Source organism: Chiloscyllium plagiosum, unplaced genomic scaffold (genome assembly GCF_037043375.1).
Source record: "Chiloscyllium plagiosum isolate Xiang-an unplaced genomic scaffold, Cpla_swu_hap1 HiC_scaffold_14, whole genome shotgun sequence".
Lineage (NCBI taxonomy): Eukaryota > Metazoa > Chordata > Chondrichthyes > Orectolobiformes > Hemiscylliidae > Chiloscyllium > Chiloscyllium plagiosum.
The window spans coordinates 13,130,777-13,152,539 of record NW_028270152.1 but is presented as its reverse complement, the minus strand read 5'-3'; the positions used below and the strand labels follow the sequence as shown (position 1 = coordinate 13,152,539).

Sequence of the window (21,763 nt, the reverse complement as noted above, 5' to 3'; positions counted from 1 at the left end):
TTGGAAACTACGTAGAGATTGTCTACGTGCTCCTTTCACTTTAAACCCCTGGAGAGGAAATTATTTTATCCCACTGACCCTCCAGACTGTGAAGTTGAATGGAAAAGTGACTTAATTCTCTGTTACTCAAATCATGTACAAAATATTGAATCATTTACACCAGAAATAGGTTTAGTGTTTAGGGATATAGGGAGAAAATGGAAATAAAGTATTGTGCTGGATGATGAGCCATGATCATTCTGAATGGCAGAGCTGGCTTGAAGGGCTGAGTGGCCTGCTCCTACTCCTATTTCCATGAAACATTGAAAGTAGTGTCTGAGTGTATTTTTTCTTTCTGCTACCCCGTCAACATGAGACTTTACACTTTTACAAACCTTGACTGATTCTAAAGTTTGTTTCTGCCTGACCCATTGACAGTGGTTTTAAATAATAACCCTCATTATGTGAATAAGGGAAGAAATTCGATGAATGTGAAAGGAAATGAATTTAATTGTTAAAGTCCTGTTAATATTAACCAGGAACTTAGTTTTGATTTTGCATTTGATTTCATTGCAATTATTTTGCTTCCATTGTAGTTTTATTTCTGGTATGACTTTATTTTAAGTGTATGTTTGGTAGTTTTTTTTCATTGCTGTGTTGTTTTTCATTTTTTTTTAACAGTTTGTGCAGAAGCTTTCAACCCAGATGAAGATGATGAAGAGGATACAGAACAAAGGGTAAGATATATGGAGTTCATAAAGCTTAAGAACTTTTACACTGGTAAAGATTGCAACACTCCCGCATGCAGTTCCTTACTTTAGCTGTGGCCTAGGAGCAGAATCAAAAGTGCAGGTAAATGAGAATAATGTAGTTTGGTATTTGTCAGTTGGCATAGACACGGTGGGCCAAAGATCATGTTTCTGTGCTGTATGATTCTATGTAATTTTGATGAAACAGGTTAACAGAATGCAGATTTTCAATTAACTGTTCTTGTCAAGCCATCCTAAACATAACATTTTTGTTTTTGCTGTAAGAAAATTGCGAAAGTACTGAAGCAGTCTTGAAATGATTAATTATGTTCACATTTCTTTAGCAGTTAGCATATAGGTTTTAATTTTGAACTCTAATGTGAGATTCCTTATTAGATCATTTAATTATCTTAAAAAACGTAACTCCCTCAAGTGTAACATTATTGAAATAAAAATTATTGAATTGGGAAGGAAGGTATCTCTTGGGATTTTAAATTTACTTGGTATTTTCTGTTTTACTCTTAGTTTCTTTGCTAAATATTGCATTGCTATTGTAAAACAAAAAAGTCACCTGAGTCTGTGTTCTTGATGTTTTGTTTATTAAAGCATTTAGTGTCTGTAAATTGGCATTAGAGATTTATGTTTCCATGTAGCTGCCACCTGTAATTTAGCCAAAATAATTATTATTGCTTATGGGATACAGGGATTGGAAATGGAATTGATTAACGGAAACGCTAGTGAGCCATTGCTAATTAGTTGTTCTGCAGGATAGACATCTTGCAATAATTGTGCAGCTACACTTCTCTCTGTTGAATGGAAGCTTATGATTTGCTCTTGTGAAATTAATTTTCTACAAATGAGTTGCATATAAAAAATGGCACAGGCGGTCAGGTCAGCACTGAGTTGTTAGAATTGTCAGCTAACTTTAAATTTAAAGGGTGGTTTACAGTCTCACTTCAAACATATGAGGACTGAGTGCTAAATGCAGAAGAATTTAAAGACTTGAATTTGTTCAATCAAAGTTTGGTCAGATAACCCTAGACACTCCAACAAAAATTCAGGAACCTGTATGTTCCTGTTTTGTATGAAGGACACAGCTAATGTGTAGGGAATGCTGGATGACTGGAGAAATTGAGATTGTGGTCAAAACAAAGCAGGAGGCACATATCAAGTATTGACAGCTGGGATCGAGTGAATCCCTAGAGGATAATAGGGGCAATAGAAGTATACTTAAGAGTGAAATAAGGAGGACAAAAGGTGACATAGGATAGCTTTGGTAAATAGAGTTAAGGCGAATCCAAAGAGACTCTCCGTACACTTAAGGGCAAAAGAGAGGGAGAGAATAGGGCCCCTCAAAGATTAACATGGCCTCCTGTGTGGGGAACCACAGGAAATAGGTGAGATTCTAAATGAATATTTCGTGTAAGCATTTACTATGGAGAAGGACATGGAAGCTATGGTATTTAGGGAAATAAATAGTGATGTCTTGAAAAAGCTTTCATATTACAGAAGAGGATGTGCTGGAGGTCTTTAAAACTTGTAAAGGTAGTTAAATCCCTGGGACCTAATCAGCTGTTTCCCAGAACATTGTGGGAAGCTTCCTGAAATATCATTGACAGCCACGGGTGGGTGCTAGAAGACTGTAAGTTGGTTCATGTGGTGCCATTATTTAAGAGAGGGTGTAAGGAATAGCCAGGGAAGAATAGACCGATGAGCCTTAGGTCAGTGGTGGGTAGATTGTTGGAGGGGATTCTGAAGGACATGACTTACATGCATTTGGAAAGGCAAGGACTGATTAGGGATAGTTACCATGGCTTTGAGAGTGGGAAAGCATGTCTCACGAGCTTGATTGAGTTTTTTTTGAAGAGGTAACAAACAAGATTGAAGAAGGCAGAGCAATACGCATCTTCTATATGGACTTCAGCAAAGCATTCGACAAGGTTCTGCATGATAGACTGGTTAGTAAGGTTAGAGCTAGCCGACTGGATGCAAAATTGGCCTGTAGGTAGGAGAAAGAGTGTGGTGGCAGGGGGTTGGACTGAGGCCTGTGACCAGCAGTGTCCCGCAAATATCGGTGCTGGAATAGGAAGTATGTTTAGTAAGTTTGTGGATGACATCCAAAATAGGTGATGCAGTGGACAGTGAAGAAAGTTACCTCACAGTACAATGTGACTTTGGATCAGCTGGGCCAGTGGGCTGAAGAGTGGCAGATGGAGTTTACATTAGATATATGTGAAGTATTGCATTTTAATGATGCAAACCAAGGCAGGAGTTATACGGTTAATGATAGGGCACTGGGGAGTGTTGCTGAACAAAGAGTTAGGGATGTAGATGCATTGTTCCTTGCAAATGGAGTCCCAGGTAGACAGGATGGTGATGGCACACAAGCCGTCTTTGGTCAGTGCGTTGAGTATAGGAGTTGGGAGGTCATGTTGCATCTGTACAGAGGCCACCTTTAGAATACTGCAACAATTCTGGTTGTTCTTCTAGAAGGATATTGTTAACCTTGAGAGGGTGTAGAAAGGAATTACAAAAATGTTACTGGGAATGGAGAGTTATAGGGAGAGGCTGAATCGGCTGAGGCTTTTTTTCTCTGGAGGGTCAGAGGCTGAGGGGTGATTTTACAAAAGTTTATTAATCATGAGGGGCATGAACAGAGTGAATAGCCATTGGTTTTTTTTCTAGGGTGGAGGAGGCCAAAACTAGTGGACATTGCTCTAAGGTGAGAGGGGAAAGATTTTAAAAAGACCTGATGGGTAACTTTCATGCAAAGGTGGTGCATTTATGGAGAGAGCTGCCACAGACAGTGTAAAGACAGGTACAATTACAGCATTTAATGGCATTTGGATGGGTATATGAACAGGAAGTGTTTAGAGGAATATGTGCAACTGCTAGCAAGTGCAGCTCTGTCAGATTGGGATGTCTAGTTGGTGCGGATGAGTTGGGTCTGTTTGTGTGTATATTTCTATGGCTCCAATAGTGTTCTCTAAACTGATCACTCAATTTGCATTTTGCCTCCAGAGCAGCATACAAGAGACTGCATCATGAGCAGTGAACATGATTCACTGAGCTGAAAGAAGTAAATGGAATTTTATCTGGAAGGAGTGTTTGAGGTGGTGGCATTGAAATTTGAGTTTTGACTTGTGCCATATTATTTCTGCTGCAGGAGTGAAAATTGGATGCACTGTAACGATAGGTTGGAATAGTAATCCTTTTGGAATAGTAACATCTGATCACCTGAGCTCATGCTAATTTGGTGTGTCTTGAGTTCAGTATGTTGTTGTTCTGATGTGTCACTTGCCAGGCTGAATTGTTGCCAAGTTGGTACTCTTGAGAGCAAGTTCTACAAATATATATCTCCAATCACAAAAAGCTCAAATATTGGTTAGATGTGATCTAAGTGACATTCAAAAGAATTGTAAGCCCAAGGGCAATCATAAGAATGACAGTAAGGCGAGGGTATGGAGCCAACCAGTCTCTAGCATTAGACTTTTAGAGTAACGAAGGAGAGCATTTGGTATATTGTTCCTGCATTGGTTTTTCCAAAATAGCTGTATGATTTAGTTCCGCTGTCCTACCTTTTTCCTTTGACTGTACAATTTAGTCCTCTTCATCTGCCTTTAGAAAGTTGCTATGAAATCTGATTCACTACACTTTCAGGTGCAGCCAGACCTGTTGAGTTTCTCCAGCACGTTTTTGTCTTTGTTGCAATTCTTAGCAATTTGTTCTATGAAATCAATTTTCTCCAGTTTCCCTCGAGCTGTTTTTTCACTTATTTTATAAGTATGTTAGCTGGTTATCTGAGTGTTGCTCCATCTGGTTGTGTATTGTGCTAGACACCTAAAGACAACTGGGGAAAACAAGACTCTCTGAAAGTTCTGTATCCTCATTTGACCAGAGCCCACTGCAGTTAGTAGAATGAGAGGCAACCTGAGTAAAACATGCAAAATTTGCAGGAAACTTCTCAAATTAGATGAGGAAGTTGTTTCCTTTTGTGGGAGAGTCTAGGACAAAAGGGAATAATTTCAGAATATGGGGTCATACATTTAAGAACGTTTTCTCCCAAAGTGAACCTGTGGAATTCTTTGCCACAGAGGACTTTTAAGTATATTCAAGCCTGAGATAAATTATTCATCAGTAAGGGAATGTGGAGTTGTGGATTATCAGATCAGCCATAATCTGATTGAATGGTGGAGCAGACTTTATGGGCTAAATGGCCTACTTCTGCTCCTACATCTTATGGTCTTTTGAGTGCAAGAGGCCAGACTGAATCAGCTACACTGTGAGCCAAAAATGCTGAGTGGAGGATGATTCATCTTGGCCAGAGATACTAGTCTTCAAGTAATTTGATTAATTCCATAAAGAAAGGGTTGAGTGCACTGTTCTTGGAATATAGCAAAGTATATATAGGCTGCAGACCCCTTCCCGCTGCAGACTTGAACTCCAGAACTAGCCATACCTCTAACCAAGATAAGCACACAGAAAATGGGAAATTATCACTTGCCATCCACAAAAAGTAGGACAATTGTAATTCAGCTAATCAGTGCCTCATTAGTGTGCTACTGGTCATTAGCAAAGCACTGAAATGTGTTGTTGACAGTCCTATTAAATGATTAAAACTGAAAAAACTGCAGATGCTGTAAATGATATGCTGACTGATAATTTGCTTCCCTGTTGTTGTAGGTTCCACCAAAGCCCACTTAGTGCCAGAGCTAATTATACCGTTTGTCCATACACTGAGTAAAGTACTGAATTCCAAAGATGATGCTTAAAAAATTGCCTCTGATGTCAAACTAGCTTTGACTGTCATGATTTGGAGATGCTGGTGTTGGACTGGGGTGTACAAAGTTAAAAATCACAACACCAGGTTATAGTCCAAAAGGTTTAATTGGAAGCACACTAGCTTTCGGAGCGACACACCTGATGAAGGAGCATCTCTCCGAAAGCGAGTGTGCTTCCAATTCAACCTGTTGGACTATAAACTGGTGTTGTGATTTTTAACTTACCTCTGGTCTCACACAGTCAAAGCTATCCTGGTAAAATTGAAGTCTGAGGGAATTGAGACAAGTTGCCTTTAGTTGGAATTCACCTTGGCATAAAGGAAAATGGTTATGAAATAAAGACTCAGTGTGAGAGAAATTGGGTCTCGCAGTATCTGAGCATTAGAGTTAATATTTTGTGTAGTATGACTTTTATTTGGAACTGTTGATGGTTGTCATTGTTGGGGGCCAGTCATCTTGACCTAAGACATTGCCACTGGAGCTCTCAGGACAGTGAGAGCTGAACCATTTATGCCCACAACTCTCAAATTACATGATTTCTTTTTGTTCCATTTTTTTAAAAGTCGTCTTCCTTCTGTTTCAGGTTGTTTACCCAAAAACAGATGATCAACGAGCTAGATTACAGGAAGCCTGTAAGGATATTGTTCTGTTCAAAAATCTTGACCAGGTAAGTTACCATAATTTACCATGTTTACCTTGATGTTTTGTGATGATCTGAGCTCGGAGTAGATCTTGGCTATTTATCTATATGTAATTTCTGGGGTATTGAAGGTACTTTAGCATGCTTCCCTTCTGTTGGCTGATTACACCATTGTATGGAGACCAGGAGCTGAGATATCAGAGCTTTACTTGGGACTTAAGTGATTTGAAGCCTTCTTTGCAAATGGAACTTGGTTCTCTTTAATGTAATTGGAAGCACCTCAACAATGTAACAAGGAAGACTGGTGTTCCACACTTGATTGCAATTAACTAATGTCTTAGCATTTGTTGTTCAGGCCAATGACGGGGTTGAGTAACATATCCATGGTTTTTTTTTGACAATAGAAGACTTTTAGGACCAGTAACCGATTTAAGAGACAAACCAAAAGTTGCACAACATCAGGTTATAGTCCAATAGGTTTATTTGAAATCACAGGCTTTTAGAGCGCTGCTCCTTCGAAAGGTGAAGTGGACGGATGCGCACAGGTGCAGAATATATCGGTAGAGAGATCATTGCATGATAATTCCAGGTAATGACGAGTGTTAAGAGGTAGCACAAATGGTGTGATTGGAGTGTTGACGGGCTGAATAACGAGTCTTTGCATGTGATTAACAGTTTCAAACTGTATGAATCAAGTGTCAACAGCTGAATAGCAAGTGAAGGGATGACCTATGATCTGATTAATTAAAGCAGAGCGATAATTGCAAAAATAAAAGATCTTGCTAGAGACAAACCAAATGGCTGGAATAACATGCGAATTATAAGAGTTGCATGACGAGGGCCTAACCAAAGTAACAAGGGAGTATAACAGCAACAGTTAGGCCTATGGCACCACAACTGGCACTGCTGTAGAGCATGGTTAGGCAAAGTCCAAGTGAGTGATAATGGTAGGAAATCCGCTAGTTAGGAACACAGGCTGCATTTGACATTCCAGGATGGTGTGTTGCCTCTCTGGTGCCAGGGTCAAGTACGTCTGAGCAATTGCACATTTGTACCAATGAAAGAGAAATGAGGTCCTGCAAAGTGAGTGTAAAGAGTAAGGTAAGAGGCTGAAAAGCAGGACATCAAGTGTAGTCATCTCTAGTTTACTACCAGTGCCATGTGCTAGTGAGGCAAGGAATAGAAAGATTGGAGAGGTGAATGCATTACTAAGTATCTGGTGCAGGGGGCAGGGTTTCAGGTTTTTAGATCATTAGGACCTCTTCTGGACCTCCTTTGCAAGAGGTCCATCTAAACTGGAGGGTAACCAATATCCTCACAGTGAGGCACACTATTGCTTGCTACTTGACAGAGTTTAAACTAGAGTGGGAGGGGGCTGGACCCAGAGCAGCTAGTCAGCAAGTGGAGGGATTGAGGGACAAAGTGACAAATTGACAAAGTAATAAAGACAGGGTGAGAAATTTGTGACAGCCATGCAGGACAAAAACAGAGTGGGGGAGAGACAGAGCTGGCTATGCAGGATTGCAGTGAGAAAGAAGCAGAGCGGGTAACATTACTCGGCAATACCGTCAAGCTGAATGAATTGTGTTACTTGGTATCCCTGTGCTGAAATCGTAAAATGGCTTGGTTCCAACTTTCTCAGAAGTTACACAGTAGAAGATGTGAAGGATTTTCTGTTTTTCTTGCTCTTTCTATCTTTGTTGCTATCCTGAAGGATAGAATAAGTCCTGTGTGTGATGTTACAGTTTACATTAGCGCATGATTTTTACATCTGAAATGTAATCCAATTCTGGTTGATACTTACTGCAACTGACCTCCAAGTGAGCCCAAGAATTCATCAATATTTCTGTTTACCAGAGCTTGCCTAAATAGAATCTAGAGGAAATGCTGCAAAGTGCTGTCAGTTGTTCAACTTTGTGTCGCTAAACATCACAACCTTGCTCAAAGCCACAGACTATCTGTCAGTAACCTAAAAGGACTTGCGAAAATTAATGCAGACTCAATGTATACTTGACTCAGGGTTTTTGATCACTTGGTTGAGAAACTGGTAGATTTAGGGTGTAATATTATTGAACCAAATTGTCAGTGTAGTACTTGAGTAACTTACCCATGCCCTTCATAATACATCTCTTCCTTTTGCCCTCTGCCTGGATACAGCATCATCACATCATACTAAACCAGACTAATTGAAGACGAGAGACCAACAATAATCTTTCTTTAATCGTCTTTAATGAAATTGACTACTTAAGTAGCTGTTTTATTGGGCCTTATTAAAGCTTCAGCCTCAACAGGCCCAGTAGTTATATCTTGCACAGTACCTGTTCTAAATTTACACTAAAATCTATCATAATGTAAAGGGAAAGTTAAAATGCAGCAGTCTGAATTAGGGTATGATGAGTTCTTAGATTACTGACCCCTTTGTTATGGCTGTGTATGGAATTGAGTTGGAGAAGAATTTCTTCATTTTAAATTAGGTGAATCTTGGGAATTTTCTATCCGAGAGAGCCATGAAAAGTCATCTTTGAGCATATTGAAGAAATTAAGTTGATAAATTTCTGGGTTCTAGTGCTCAAAAAGGATATAGGAAAAATAGCTTCAAGGAGGTAGAGGCAATCAGCCATGATCTGTTTGAATGGCAAAGCAGTTTTGACAATCAAATGGCCTAATCTTGCTCCTATTTCATACTTTTCCATGTATTTTTAGTTTATGCTGATTTGTTCTTCTCTCATTTTTCTCTTCGTTGTTTCATTTAACTTCCTGTGTGGTCAAAACTGTTATAGGCAATGGTGCAGTAGCACACAGTTGAGGCAGTCATGCTCTGGGAGTCCTGAACATTAACTGCAAACTCCATGTATCCTCACAGCCTGAGTTTAAATATGGGCAAGGTAACATACTGCTGATTACCAACTATTGCTTTTCCTCAGTGGGAGTTCAGTGATGCTGAACCTCAAGGGGAGATTGTTTGAATCTTGTTGCAGATGTCTGTTCTTGACACAAAAACCTAATTTGAGGTTTGTCAGTGCAAGCCTGACTACTGTCTAGAGCTCAGATGCCGACAGGGACTGTTTCTGTATCTGAACAATTGAGTGGAAGTTATAATCAGAAAAGATGATTGTTGTTCGAAATGTTATGTTGGATGGTAACCTTTGACCAAGCAGCTGAAGATGTTTGGGCGAGAGCACTACCCATCCTGTAATGTCCTTTGTTCCACGTGATTGACTTCAACAGTCACCTTGCTTTTGTTAGATATGACTTCAAACAATAGAGTGCTTCTTCCCTGATTCCTGTTGACTTCAGTTTGGCTGGGGCTCCTTGATATTGATCTCTGTCAAATGGGTGCCTTGATCTTAAGAATAGTCATTCTGAATTATATTTAGACAAGGCCTGTAATGTGGACTGGAGCCAAAACTGCATGTTAGTAAACAGGTTATCCTTTGTGTCTCAAAAGTATATTTGCTGTGTGTGCATGGATGCTCATAATGCTGAATGGGCTATTGCTCAGCCATAGAACATAGAAACAGACCTTTCAGTCATACTAGTCCATGCTGAACATAATCCCAAACTAAGCTAGACCCACCTGCCTGCTCCTGGCCCATATTCCTTGAAACCTTTTCTATTTGTGTGCTTATCTAAGTGTCTTTTAAATGTTGTAACTGTACCATGATGAAGTTTGCTTCCAGCATTCTCTTTTAAATAGGGATCACTGGACCTAGTGTCCTAGAGGAAACCTTTTTGGATAGATCATGAGAGGCATGGATAGGGTGAATAGCCAAGGTCTTTTTCCCTGGGATGGGGGGAGTCTAAAACTAGAGAGCATGGGTTTAAGGTGAGAGGAGAAAGATTATAAAAGGGACCAAAGGGGCAACTTTTTCACAGTGTGGTTTATCTATGGAATGAGTTGTCAGAGGAAGTGATGGAAGCTGGAACAATTACAGCATTTAAGAGGCATCTGGATAGGTATTCAAATAGGAAGGGTTTAGAAAGATGTGGGCCAAATTCTGGCAAATGTTTGTCTTATTAACTCTCTCTTGTTTTTCTGACCCATGGTTATACCATTTATAGCTGTATGGTAGCTTTTCCTTCGTTTGTCTGTTATGTAACTAATAGATAATTATGTACCTAGGGACTCTCCTATCTGAGATGGTGCTGTAAGTGGCAACTTACTTTTTCGTTGTATGTGTCAATAAAGCTAATTCAGTTCAATTCACTTCCTTCTCTGCAGGGAGAAAAATCTCTAGTCATTAACAATGTTTATTGCCCATTAGCAACACGTTGCAGGTTGCATTGATATGATAGACTTTGTTATAGAGACTTTTGAGGAAGATTGGGTATTAGGCCTCACTTCTTTGAGATTCTAAACTGTTCTGCTCATAAGCTCATGTACCAACAACGTAGTACCAGGCATGTCTAGTATTCCTCAGCATTGACCTTTTGAGACCCATTTTCAACTTGGCACTTTGCTGTTGAAAAGGACATTGATAGGGCAATAATTGGACAAATTGAAATGTGCAGCTTTTTATGGACTTTACAAACTTTGGCAATTTTCTGTGTCAAGTAGATGCCAGTGTTATATTTGCACTGGAGCAGCTGGTTCTGGAAAGCATGTCTTCATAATAAGAGATGGGATTTTGTCGAACGCCATAGACTTTGTTATATTTAGTATCTCTACCTTTTTATTGATGAGGCACATTGTTTTCTACATATTCAACGACACAAATGTGAGCATCTTTAGTGATTTCTATATTCTAAATGTAAGCAGCTTTTTCCTGTGCTGCTTGCAGCTTCTGTATATTTTACACTGAAGTGTGCCATTGTTATGGAGTTGATGATATATACTGTATCTTTAGGAGAGAGTGAATGCTGTTCTGAACTGAGAAATTACAAACACCTGTATCTATGACTTAAATGGCAATTTGAATGTACTGGAAAATTGAAAATATGTAATATTTGGCTGTGATATGGATACCTGAGTTGGTTGCTGTTTTGATAACAATTCATATTTAACCAATCAGTTTAAATTATGCCCCAGGATGCTTAAACCCAATTGAATTTGAATTTATTCTTTTGTCAACATTGAACCAATGTTGGGAGTATAAAAATGCAGACATTTTGAAAATTGGAGAGAGAGCAACTGCCATCAAGAGAGACCCAAAATATTAGGAAACAGTCTCTAGCAAAGGTACCTTTTCATATCAAACATACAGAAGACGACACAGGGAGATCAAATGAAGTTGATGTAATTTTATAAGTGTCTTTGTTACAGCATATTGTTGTAGAGTTGGAGGCAGGTAATAAACAGTTAAGAGAAAGGGGGCTTAGAGCTGTGAATAGTTGTTTAATGTTCACTTTTAGAGTTAAAAAATAAATTGATGTTATTTCCTTTAAATAGTTGAATTTGGGAGTTCTCTGTCACTCATATGTTTAACAGATTACAAGGCGAGGTGAGCTTTTCTGGGTGTAATTAACAAAAGGGTTCACCGCCGTGTCATAAGAGCCATCACCATAGAAATATAGTACTTGACTGTTAATTACCAGGCCAACTGTCCATAGAGAATCAGGTGTGAATTTGAATGTTAGCAAGTCTGGTGTTTCAATTATGTACAACAGAGAGGAACAGATAATGTAACAGGGGAACAGAAAATGGAAATAGAGTGGCTAAATGGAGTCAGTTGTGTTCTCCTTGAATAGTGGAACAGGCTAGGGTAACAATAGGACCTATTTCTGCTCCTATTTCTTGTGTTATGGCAATTCTGTCAGGAATCTCACCTCAAGATCCTTATTTAATATATTATTTCCCATGTACTGTTTCCAACTCTTAAGTGGCCAAGTTTCCAGGGGATGAGGTAATTGCACTTCAAAGACATTCTAAGGTTCTCATTGAAGCACTGGAGCACTGATATTAATGACTGAGAGAAGCTTGGAACTAATTATAAAAGATGGCAACTACTTGTTCATCAGACTGTATTGCAGTTTGAATAATAACCATCATAATGATGAGGCAGATTGCCAGTAGAGAAGGAAAGCAAAGGAAGCAAGTTCTGCACTCTTAGTACGTTATATGACGTTCTACCTAATGTACCCAAAGACCAGCAATTTGAGGATGAAACTTGTGAACCTGTGTTGACACTATCCTCGGATGAAAGCATAGCCAAAGGTGATCAGTATTCATTCTGGTGAACTGAATTCGTTTAGTACCTTTCATGACAAACTTATTTGTGACTCTTCCAAGAATTGAAATAGTGAATATTCATATTAGAATTAAGTGACTATCTAAGTCATTATGTTTATCCTTTGATCCTTCTCCTTGCTGAATTTCCTTCTCACTATCTTCCTGTTCCAAATTAGGGCTCAATCTTACTGCAGCCTGACTTTGAACACTGCAAAAAATAATAACAGTTATGAGGATTGAGTGTCGGTTGCAAGCTGTAAAGTTGAATTTGCATGGAGAGAGGATTAGTTAACAATCAGGAAACAGAGTGAGCCTAAACAGGTCGCTTTCAAGTTGACGAGCAATGAATAGTGGATTGTGACAGGGATTACTGGGATCTCAGCTATTCATGATATATTGAAAATGACACAGATGAAGTAATAGAGATTGATTTATCTAAGTTTGGTGACTGTACAAAGCCGTGTTAGAGTCATACAGTATGGAAGCAGACCCTTTTGGTGCAACTCCAGTTTTCCTTATTTGATCTCATCTTATTTGCCAGCATTTGGCCCATATTCCTTCAAACCTTTCCTTTTCATATACCCATCCAGAGCCCTTTTAAATGCTATAATTGTACTTGCCTCCACCACTACTTCTGGCAGCTCATTCCATACATACACCAACTTGTGCATGAAAAAGTCACCCCTCAGGTCTCTTTTAAATCTTTCCCCTTTCATCTTAAATCTATGATCTTGAGTTTTGGACACCCCACTTTAGAAAAAAACATTTTGATTATTCACCCTATCCATGCCCCTCGTGATTTTATAAACCTCTATAAGGTCACCCCCTCAGCCTCCAATGTTCCAGGGGGAAAAGTCCCAACCTATTTAGCCTCTCCCTATAGCTGAAATCCTCCAATGCCAGCAGCATTCTTGTGTTTTCTGCACCCTGTTAATAACATCCTTCCTATTAGCAGGGTGACCAGAATACACAGTATTCTAAAAAATGACTTTACCAATAGCCTGTACAACTTCAACATGTCCCAACTTCCATACTCACTGTGGAAAAGACAAATTGCAGGAGGGCACAAGCTAACAGTGCAAAGAGCTGTTACCCAGTTGAGAGGTGGTAGCAAGCTAGCAGATGAACATAATGCAGTGAAGTGATAAGTTATTCACTTCAGTTGTGAAAATAGAAAATGAAATTTTTTAATAAGTGAAACTTAAAGTCTGTTCAAAGTGAGGAGTGTGCTTGTACAGGAACCCCAAATTAGCATGCAGGTACAGTTGCTCGAAAAGCTCAGCAAGTCTGGCAACATCTATGAAGAAAAATTAAAGTTCACATTTCTGGTCTGGTGATCCTTCCTCAGAACTTCCTCCAGTTCTTGAGGAATAATGGTTATCTCGTAGTAATTTGAAATACTTCAAAAGAAATTTGGTGTCTTTGCAACATTTCTATTCCAACATCTTTGCTGTTGTGCCTCTGAACCAATGTTATCTTGAGCTATTAGATTTAACGTTTATTTGGATGGGAAAGGGCAATCATGTAGGTAGAATTAAAAAGGTCCTTTAAAGAGCTGGCACAGACGCAATGGATTGATAGACTGCCTCCTAGTTACTCCCTGTAGGCAGTCATGTATAAAAATAGTTTGTAACTAATGCTTAAGTATCAATTAGTAATTATGATAATAAGGCAAAGGATTGTAATTTTTTCTGGAATCCCCACCTGAAGCATTATTAGTAGAAGCTCGTGTAATTAAACTGCTGACTTCAGTGCTTCTCAAAAATTAGAATTTGCTGCTGTTTTTAAAAAGAAAATCTGAAGTTATGCAACTTGCAGCCAAATCCAGAAAATAAAATGGGCATCAACGTTCACACTTAATCAAATGGAATGATTTTCTCACCATCAGGTGACAACAAATCTATAGACCATGTATTTCATTAATCACACAACCTGATAGAATTAACTTTATCTTCCCAATTAACGTCTGTCCAGTTGAGTTGCTCAAAACTTCAAAAACTTAGCTACTTAAAGCAGGTGTATCTGTTAACTTTGTGTTTGGCCTCAAACCTGGATAAATACATAACTTTGGCTGTCTCTACTGCAACTTTCTTGATGATCTTGATGTTTGGCATGCTTGCCTTCATTGGTCAGAACATTGAGTAAAGGAGTTGGGAGTCATGTGACAGCTGTATAAGACATTGGTGAAGCTTCTTTTGGAGTACTGTACACAATGCTGGATATCCTGCTATAGGAAGGATGTTGTTAAACTGGAAAGGCCGCAGAAAACATGTATAAGGATGTAACCAGATCTGCTGGATTTGAGTTTAGTGATTGGAACGAGCTCAGAGTAGATCTTATTGACTGAGATCCTTGATTGGGATTGTTAATCTGGCCAATTAGGAAGCCCTGGCAGACCGATATAAACAAGAGATTTAGAAGGTCTCCTCAGTCTCGAGACTGGCTCTGAGCTGGCTGGTCAGAGTCCGTATATTCTGTACATATAAATAAAGGTTGACTTGGTGATGTGATACAGGCCTCTGTGCAGTTATTTCAAGTTAGAAGAAGAGGCTGGATATGCTGGGATTTTTTTCCATGGAATGTAGGAGGCTGAAGGGCGGCCTTACAGATCTTTATAAAATGAAGGAGGACATGGATAAGGTGAATAGCAAAGGTCTTTTCCCTCGGGTGCGGGAGTTCAAAACTAGTTGGAGTGCTTTTAAGGTGAGAGGAGAAAGACTTAAAAAGGACAAGAAGGGCAACTTTTTTTTTACACAGTTTATCATATGTGGAATGAACTGTCAGAGGAAGTGGTGGATAAACATTTCAAAGACATTTGCATAAATACATGAATAGCAAAGGTTTGGAGGGATATAGGCCAGACGCAGGCATGTGGGACTAGTTTAATTTGGGAATACGGTCGTATGATCTAGTGGATCGAAGGCTGTATTTCTATGCTGAATGACCCTATGGCTCTATGACTGTATCCTTGTCTTCTCTTTCAGTACAACTTCTGTGTTTGCAATGGGTGGCTTCATGGAGATTGAGACTCTGGGCTCTCCTGATCTGCCATTTTGAAACTTTTTTGTTTTGAAGCCAGAATTGAACTAATTCATTTGATGTGCTTGTTCTGCCTGTTGCAAATTTGGCAGTATACAGTTCATCCTTTATCAATGCAAGGTTTCTTCCAGGCATTCATCTCCATTTGCATACTTGCTTGGAACTGATGTATTTCAATTCGTGTGCAAATTGACCTTACTGGACTTTTCAAAACAAATCTCCAAACTAACCATGTCCATCTGCCCTATTTTTAAATCCATAATAAATATGCAGTATTGTGCAGTGACAGGGTGAGACTGAATGTTGCCCCCATAAGTGTGAGAGATGATGCTACCTCACCTTGAGGAGCACAAGAGATCATGAATTTGTTTGTTACACTGCTTGCTATAATCAGTTACTAGGCTGGATGGTCAGATGACATGGTCTCCTGACACTATTCTGCTGGAACCGGATAGACTGAGTCTGCAAGGCAGCGTTTGTGATCCTGGAAGCTAGCTTCAGCTTGGCAGGTATTTCTGGGCTTCTGGTAGCAGCCACCATATGGTCCTGTGAGGGTTCTCCCTTGCAACAAAGTTGTGTCTCGCTGGTGTTTAAATATGGTGCCAGAACTTTCAACCTTGGAAGGTCTTAACAGTGGGAAGAACTTACAACTTGCTCGCCACATGTGATTTGCTGACTAATGAGTTCAACGTTTTTGCTTGCAGAGGTAATGAGTTGAGAAGCATGGGATAGCATGAGATATCTCATCTCTGACATGGACAAACATTATGCCATCTAAGATGCTCATGCCAGAGTTCAACTTCAGAATTGACAATCTCAGCCATCAAATCTGTTTGTTTGTGAGCTGATAAAACACTGGTTGCTTTAAGTACAAGACCTTGATGTCTTGGCAAGAATATTAAAAGATGTCCTTTCGTGTTTAAAACAAAGGATCGCATGAATTGATTTATTGTTTCTTTGCACAGGGCCTCCAAAAGGTTTGTTCTGTTTAACAAAGGCAAAAATTCAAGGCAGTCCAAAAATAGATTATGTTTTGTAAAGGTCCTGGTATTTTATATCACTTCTAACCATATTGTAACAATAAATTGAATTAGTCAGAGGAAAGCGTGAAGCTATACACAGGAAAACAGGGAAAGAAGCCTTAAACCGAAGATTAGAGCTCGAATTTGTAAAACTTTAATAAAGTAATGAAGTTATTGCCTGATTGGGTTTTGTACTTTCGAACCTGTTGATGCAATAGGGAGGGAACATTGCAAATTTATTCAAATGATGCATGTATAAGGAAATAAAATTGCAAGTGCGGATTTGGAAAATTTGTTCTGCCTGCTGTGTTAGTGCTTATCTTTTGAAAGGATTGTCAACAGTAATAAAAATAGACTCTTCCCAGTATTTGAAAGCTCATAGTTGCAGTATTAAATGCAAGACATTTAGAGCAAGGTTTTGAGAAATCTATTTCTATCCACCATTATTTACAGACCTTATCTCCATCATATGATGTTTGATGGTGCAGAGTTCTCTGTACCAGTCAGACTCATCAGGTACTGAAGCAATTCATGTTCTTGTGCATCAAGGCCTAGACCACTCAAGTCTGACAGTTTGCAAGTAATGCTTGCACTGTGCAAGTGGCAAGCAATGACCATCTCAAACAAGCGAGATTTTATCCATTCCTCTGCAAACAACGCTTTTCTGTTGCTGAATCTTCCACTATTAAAATCCTTGAGATGTACAATGCATCTGAAACTGAACTAAGCCAATCATTTAGATACTGTGGCTGCATGAGTAGGTCAGATACTAGGAATCTTGCAACAAGTAATTTATCACCTCACTTCCCCAAGACCTGTACACTATCTTCAAGGCACATGTCAAGAGGGTGATGTGAGTACTGTCCAATTCCTGGATGAGGACAGCATCCAGGGCAATGTAATCCATACAGCAGCTTAAACATTTTCTCCCTCTAGCATTGGTATATTGTGGCAGCAATATGTACAAAGACCACGGGAGGAACTTGTCACACCTCCTCTGACGGTACTCTTAAAACCCAGAAAACCCTCTGCTTGAAGTCCAGAAGCCCTGACTACAATTTCTCTCCAGTGTATTCTTCATGCTGATTTGAATTATATTGCTGTTCTCTGATCAAAATTCTGGAATTTCCAGACAGCACTGAGTGCACGTAATAACAGATGGGCTGCAGCAGTTTAAGGAGTTGATTGACTACTATTCTAAGGCAATAAGGTATGGCCAAAAAGTGCTGGTGTTATCAGAACGCTTACATCCCCATGAAATAAAAAAGGAAGCTAGATTGGAAGTCGCAACTAAATTAGATAAGTGGATGAAACAATGTGGAAACTTTATGAATTCTAAATTCATCCCACTAGATAGTTCAGAATATTCATTTGAATTTTAATTGTGATGCAAGTAAAAGTAAAAATGCATCGTAAATCTTTCAATTCATTTTATTTTCATTTTATGACAAGGTTGCATTGTGTCAGATTAGACCAATTAGACTTATGTTTTTGGTGTTGGTAAATAGATTTTCATTCTGAAGTCCATAGTGTTTGAGCATCTTGGAAACAAGAACCTTCATTCAGCTGCTTTGTCCATATTTCATTGAAAATATTGTTCAGCTTAGAAGGTTGACTTTGTGTGTCTTAGTCTGAGACTGAAATAGCCCACTCATTTGTAGGAAGGACAGCAACCTTGTCAAGTTCCCTCTGAGCTTTGTAGGTGCAAGACTGTGCAGTGGTATCTAGACTGTGCAAGGGACAAATGGAACATGCATAAAAGGTGATTTAATGTAGAATTTGAATGAATTTGGACTCTAGGCTAAAATTTAGAATAAGATTTTCTTTTCTCCAGGAATAACTACATTGGTGGAATAAAAGATCAATCAGTTATTTATAATAAAAACAATAAAAATTAATACTTAATGCAAGTTTAAAATATATTAGTCTGCCTTTTGCTGGATCCTGAGACTTCTGGGTCACCTCTTCCTCGTTTTGAACCTTGTGGTTGATCTCATGATGCCCTTCAAGGTTTTAGATTAACCAATTTAATTGGAATACAAATTGTTTTTTGCTTTAAGAATTCAGCTCTAGCAGATCCTTTTCAAACCCACAACTTCAAACCCACAACTTTACCTGCTGAAACTAATGTGGTTGACTCTCAACTACCCTTGAAATGCCTTAGCAAGTCACTTGGTTCCAGGACAATTGAGAATGGGCAAAAAATGCAGGCTTTGCCAGCAGTACCATATCCTATCAAAAATATAAAAGCTGCATGCGATGCACTGCTTACCCAGTGTTGCCTCTTTCACTTATTTGATTCTTATGGCAGTTGTCAGCCCTGGAACAGTTACTTTAAATAAGCCTTGTACATATGGCAATCCCCTCAAATTGTAACAAATCTATATCAAAGCTTTAATTTCCAATACTACTCTCCTGACAAGTACCTCTAGCAGGTTTCATGTGAAAAATGCAAACCTTTGGAAATTGCCAAAACTTCAGTGATGCTGCCCATTTTACACACCATTTTGTGAATAGCTTTGCAGCATTTAACTGAAATGCGTACACCTGGGTCAATACAAGAAAGTCCATTTCAATACTTCAAAGTTTTGGCCAATGGAATAGTGCTCATAGCTTCCCATAATAGTGCAATCTCAATTTGTATTTCTAATTGGATTCCTTGAACATTATTGTCCTTGGACTATTCTTCTCACCTATTACTATTGTGCTTTTACTTCTGCTTTCTGGTAAGCTGGAGTTACTGGATCCAAAATGTGGCTAAGTTATAACTTCAGGTCACTCCAGATGTTCTTCCTCGAAGTTGTATCACAGTATTTAGCACTTAACGAAATCTTGAAGTTAGCATCTCTTTAACAGCCAACCCAAAATTCTCACTCCTCCCAATGATGCATACAAGTTTGTACTTTTAACCACTAAACTTCTGTCCATTATAATTTGATAACTTACGCTGCATTATTCATGCTAATGCCAAGGAGGTGAGATCTCACAATATGCATGTGTGTGGCTGTAACTCAGTCTTATATACCATATGGTATAACAAGAGTTTTGTACAGCCAAAGGAAATTTAGAAGGAACATTGGAGCCTGCTACTATTGGCACCGTTTTGTTAACAAATGTTTATGCATTTGTTTGGTATTCCTTTCTCTGCTGTTAGTGGATGTGGCAACCCATTTAAAATAATTAATTTACTGCTTATGATCCTGTAAACCTGTCATGAACTTTGTGGTTGTTGGTTAATATTATAAGAGCAGCTCACATTTATGATGTGCTTTTAATAAACAGGAACCATCCTAACAGTGGGTTTATCTTGCTCTCCCTTTGTGTGTTTGTATATCTGGCAGGAAGCCAGAAGATATACTTGCCTTTCAGATTCTGCAAGTGAATCTATGCTAGTTTTCTTTTAAGCTTATATTCTCTCGTGAATGGGATGGGGTTTTCTGTAAAATGTCAGTAAACATGTTCCCATCTTGCACATGGGTGGCCATGGAATATCGGAGTAGGCCATTCAGCCCCGAGATTCAGCTTCATGTTTTGCAAGATATTAGGCAAGGGTAATCAGTCCTGTCTGCCCTGCCCATCAGTAAGTCCAGACTATCTAAAAGGCTGTCTAACCCAGCCTCCAATATCTTCTGGAGAAGGGAATTACACACACCAACAACATTATTGAGGAAAAGAGAATCACTCCATCTGTCTTAAAACATGAATCTTGTGTACTTAAATCTATAACCCCTAGCTTTAGGCTCTCATAAAAGGTATCATCCTACTATCCATCCTATTTTGTCCATTTGTGGACTCAGTTCCACTTACCCACCTGCTCACCATATCCCTTATTTTGACGCTATATCCCTCGTTCTAGTTCCATTGGAAACAACTTCCCTGCTTCTATCTTATGCTCATGATTTGAAGATGACGATGTTGGACTGGGGTGTACAAAGTTTAAAAATCTCACAACACCAGGTTATCGTCCAACAGGTTTAATTAGAAGCACTAGCTTTTGGAGCACTGCTCCTTCAGGACAATCTCCACAACCGCCTGATGAAGGAGCAGCACTCTGAAAGCTAGTGCTTCTAATTAAACCTGTTGGACTATAACCTGGTATTGTGATTTTTAACTCTAACTTTTCTATTCTCTTTATTTTACATATTTCTGTAAGATCCCCTCCCCTTATTCATCTAAATTCCAATGAGTATGATCTGGGTCTACTCTATCTCTCCTCAAAGCCAACCCTTTCAACTCTGGAATCAACTTAGTGAACCTCCTCTGCCTTTCACTCTGCCTATAATATTCATTTTCTTTAGTGCCAAGAAGTTACTGCTTTTGAGGTTCTATACTTATATTTAGCTCTGGCCGCTCATACTACTTGAGCAGAATCCTGGAATCCCAGAATTTACAACCATTGGATTCTCCCATTGGAAGTCCCTCTCTAGCCCAGAGCTGATTCCCAAGTATTGACCATGCACCGTAGTCAACGGGACAGCGCTCTTGGCTGCAGAGAATGATATCCACCATTCTATACTGTCTCCTACTGCCACTTATTCTTATTAACTAACCCCGGTCAAATGCTTTCCTATGCCACCGTGTCATGGTCAGTTTATCCAATCACCCAACAACTATTGCTTTCATCCATTCAGACTGCAAGATCCTCAACTGTTGGGCAATTGCAAAAGCTGAGGCTCCTCAAGATTCTGGGACCCCATAACCAACCCCAGTTTCAGGCTACAATCCCTAACTATTGATCAAATCAAAAGACTCATCCCAAGGGGAATAAAATGTCCGGGTAACTTTACCCTCTCCCTTATGCAGTGCCAGGTCTGTAACAGCCTCCAGCTCAAAACTCATAAATTTAAGCACTTTAGGTCTCCTACTCTGACTGCAGGCTTGTAGCTCTTGATCATACTGGCATACAGAAGCTCTTGCATCCTGCAATTCCAGTGCATCATGTGTCCTGCCTTCTTTATTGTATTTTTAATAAGCTCTGCTACTCTCAGTAAGGTTTATAGTTACTGACGAACTGAAATGCTAATTCAAATTTATAATTGTTAATGAAATTCCTAGGCTTTAAAACATAAGTTTGAAACACTGAGTTCAAGTATCTCTCTATATTAGAGTGTGTTGAGGACAAATTAACAAACAGTGAAATTCACATCTGACCTTGGAGGAACCTTTGTGGGAGAGCTCACAGCACAGGAACAGAAGTGCATAGTTTTTGTGTAACAATAGTGAATAGAGTGTGTTCTTTCTTGATTATGCTTTTTTGAGATCTGTCTCTTGATTACATTTAAAAATATAAGCCATAAGTACTAAGTTAGCCTGGAGCAGTGTTTTGTTTTAGAACATAAGATGGTGCTGTTTTCTGCATCTGTAGATTGTGAAGGAGCAAAGAT

General features: G+C 39.1%; 1 protein-coding gene across 2 annotated transcripts in view; it reads left to right on the top strand.

The window, feature by feature from the left end:
• Nucleotides 1-21,763, top strand: part of prkar2aa (protein kinase, cAMP-dependent, regulatory, type II, alpha A) — a 207,328-nt gene that overhangs the window by 123,485 nt on the left and 62,080 nt on the right. For both annotated transcript variants that reach the window (XM_043707638.2, XM_043707640.2), the window contains exons 3-4: nt 661-716; nt 6,093-6,176. In XM_043707638.2, the coding sequence (XP_043563573.1) occupies nt 661-716; nt 6,093-6,176 (140 nt within the window). The remainder of the gene's footprint in view (nt 1-660; nt 717-6,092; nt 6,177-21,763) is intronic.